The sequence below is a fragment of the Limulus polyphemus genome, unplaced genomic scaffold (assembly GCF_000517525.1).
Source record: "Limulus polyphemus unplaced genomic scaffold, Limulus_polyphemus-2.1.2 Scaffold596, whole genome shotgun sequence".
Classification (NCBI taxonomy): domain Eukaryota; kingdom Metazoa; phylum Arthropoda; class Merostomata; order Xiphosura; family Limulidae; genus Limulus; species Limulus polyphemus.
The window spans coordinates 10229-12906 of record NW_013666206.1 but is presented as its reverse complement, the minus strand read 5'-3'; the positions used below and the strand labels follow the sequence as shown (position 1 = coordinate 12906).

Here is a 2678-nt window from a genome sequence, read left to right as displayed (position 1 = left end):
TAGTTACTCATCAATGTATTTGATTTTTCCAAGCCCGTTCCCTTGGCTGTGGTTTCGCTAGATAGTAGATAGGGACAGTGGGAATCTCGTTAATCCACTTTTTGTGCTCACCGTGGGTATCGAAACTCGATTTTTAGCGTTATAAGCCCTCAAACTAATCAGTGAGCCAGCGGGTCGGAGGGACCAAATCTTGAATAGACTCTTGTAATAATTAAGTTCCTACTAGTAAAACATGTTAAGAATAATAAACGTATATAAATATAATTTTGAATATATTACTCTAACATCCATGACGCTGAAAAATATGTTGGAAAAAATTAAAACCCCAAGAAACTATAATAAAATATATTAAAAAAACCGTTGTATGATCACTAAACCTATAACCTCTTTACTTTTAATATGTGTTTTATAAGAAGTATAAAACTTTAATACAATAAAAGAATGTTTACAAGATAAAGATAAATAATATTTTTAGAACAAAGCGCTTTAAAATAATAAATACCAACGTAGTAATTTTTAAAGTATATTACAATAATCGTAAAAGATTAAATATAGATACACTGATTTTGAATAGAATGTTATAAGAATTATAAATCTATACTCATATTCACATATAACGTTTGAAAAACCATAATCGTATAACCTAATTACTTTTGTATCAGGAAAAATAAAACTATAATCTACTTTTTCCAAAATGTATTTGATTATCATAGATTATTAATATTTGTAATTTGTAGCTGTTTGTTTGTTTTTAATTATGCACAAAGCTAAACAAGGGCTATCTGTGCTCTGCCCACCACGGGTATCGAAACCCGGTTTCTAGCGTTGTAAGTCCGCAGACATACCGCTGTGCCACTGGGGGGCAATTTATAGCTGACTTTTGTGAGAACCACAAACTATTACTCACCAGCTCATTATTTTCATATTACGGAGTAGACCCCTTAGATATACCCTTTTTAAATAATCCGTGCATTAGATTAAATGTACAATTAATCCATTCTTAATCTGATTATTTTGGAAGTAAACATGTAAAACTAAACATAGCAATATTTTAGTTACTATGTATAAATCTAACTGCGTATAGTAGTCTCTAATTATTAAAATGATAAATCCGTAACAGACTTATTAATGCGAATATAGTACAAGAACATAAAAAATCACTTGATGATATTTCTCAGGAGTATAAATTCATACTTCGTTCTCTCTGAAAAGTAAACCAAAGGTATATATTTACTCTTTAATGTCCTCACTAGGAATATAAAGATTGAAGTCAGAAAAAAGAATCTGTATTCTTTCTCTCCCTCTGGCGGTGAAGTGGTAAACACAGTGAAAGTTGGCAGGGTAAGGCTTTGGGTAGCCTGGGGTTGTGAAAGAGTCATTCTTCGAAGTGTCGCTTTTAATCCACTGCTGACAAGGCGGAACTGTTGGACGAAAAAAAAATGGCACCTAAAACACATGTAGCTGGTAAGCTAAGAAATATAAATAATTAAGTTATTATATATATTTAACATGTGCAGATTGAAATTTACTAATCAACAAATTTTAACAAATGTCTGTAGTTCACAATTAAAAGTACAATTTCCATTCCTTTGTTTTTGTAATTCAACATCAAATGTTTTTTGTTTTTTTTGCAGAATAATAAAAAACGGATCAAGTAGAGGAATACGGCAAAACTATGCATGATAATTCATGCCAAAAAATACAAAATGATGTATTATAGTCGATAGAATAACCGTATAAACGTATATATCTAATTTATATAGCTAAGTTTGTGACTGTTGGTTCACACCTTTCAGCCATCTGTTCTTTATACGTTTCCACATTTCTTGATCGCTCAGCACCAGACTTGACACAGTGTTATAGGATGACACGAGAAAGACCAAAAAAAGGTGTGGGGGTTGGACTCCCCATCTTCTATATAAATAAACGTCAACATGTGTGTGTATCTATTCACTATATGTTTCCAACTTTCTTGATCAATCAAAACCCAATTTGACATAGTTATACAGGATGACATGAGTAAAGTCATGAGGGGGGTTAGACCCCTCTCTAATTTCATGTCTCAATTCGGAAAAACTAGCAAATCAGCACAATTTGACACAGTGATACAGGATAACATGAGGAATATCATGAGAGGGGTTGGAACCTCCATCTAATTTCATATTGATAGAATTCTTGTAAACAGTATGTATTTATTTTTCAGTATTGGTAACTTTATGTATCTTTATTGCACTTTTAATGTTTATTACGTTAAGAAAAAAAAACTAGAAGCACAATTTCCTATCCTTTGTTACAAACTGGTTTTAATTTTACCCGTCCACTTAGTAGATATATATAAAATTAAAAAAGACGTCCACTGGTCTCTTTACACACTTTGATAGCTTTATCCCGTTTATGTATAAACGAAACCCTGTTACATGCTTACTAAACAGAGCTTACAACCTGTGCTCCACATATCTTAATCTACACTCTGAAATTTCGTTCTTACATGACATCCTGAAACGTAACTGCTATCCACAACACTTATTAGAAAACATTACCAACACCTTCCTAACAAAGAAACTCACAAATCCAATTAAGATACCAACTGTACCTAAACTTACTATATACTCGTGTCTTCCTTATACTGGCAAACAAAGTTTAAATTTAAAAAAATCAACTTAAACGCTATTCCGTCA

At 31.9% G+C, this 2678-nt stretch overlaps 1 protein-coding gene across 1 annotated transcript in view; it reads right to left on the bottom strand.

The window, feature by feature from the left end:
• LOC106459349 (suppressor of lurcher protein 1-like) overlaps positions 1-2678 on the bottom strand; it is a 24177-nt gene that overhangs the window by 14425 nt on the left and 7074 nt on the right. The window contains exon 2 of the mRNA XM_013918967.2: positions 1235-1421. Within this exon, the coding sequence (XP_013774421.2) occupies positions 1235-1421 (187 nt within the window). The remainder of the gene's footprint in view (positions 1-1234; positions 1422-2678) is intronic.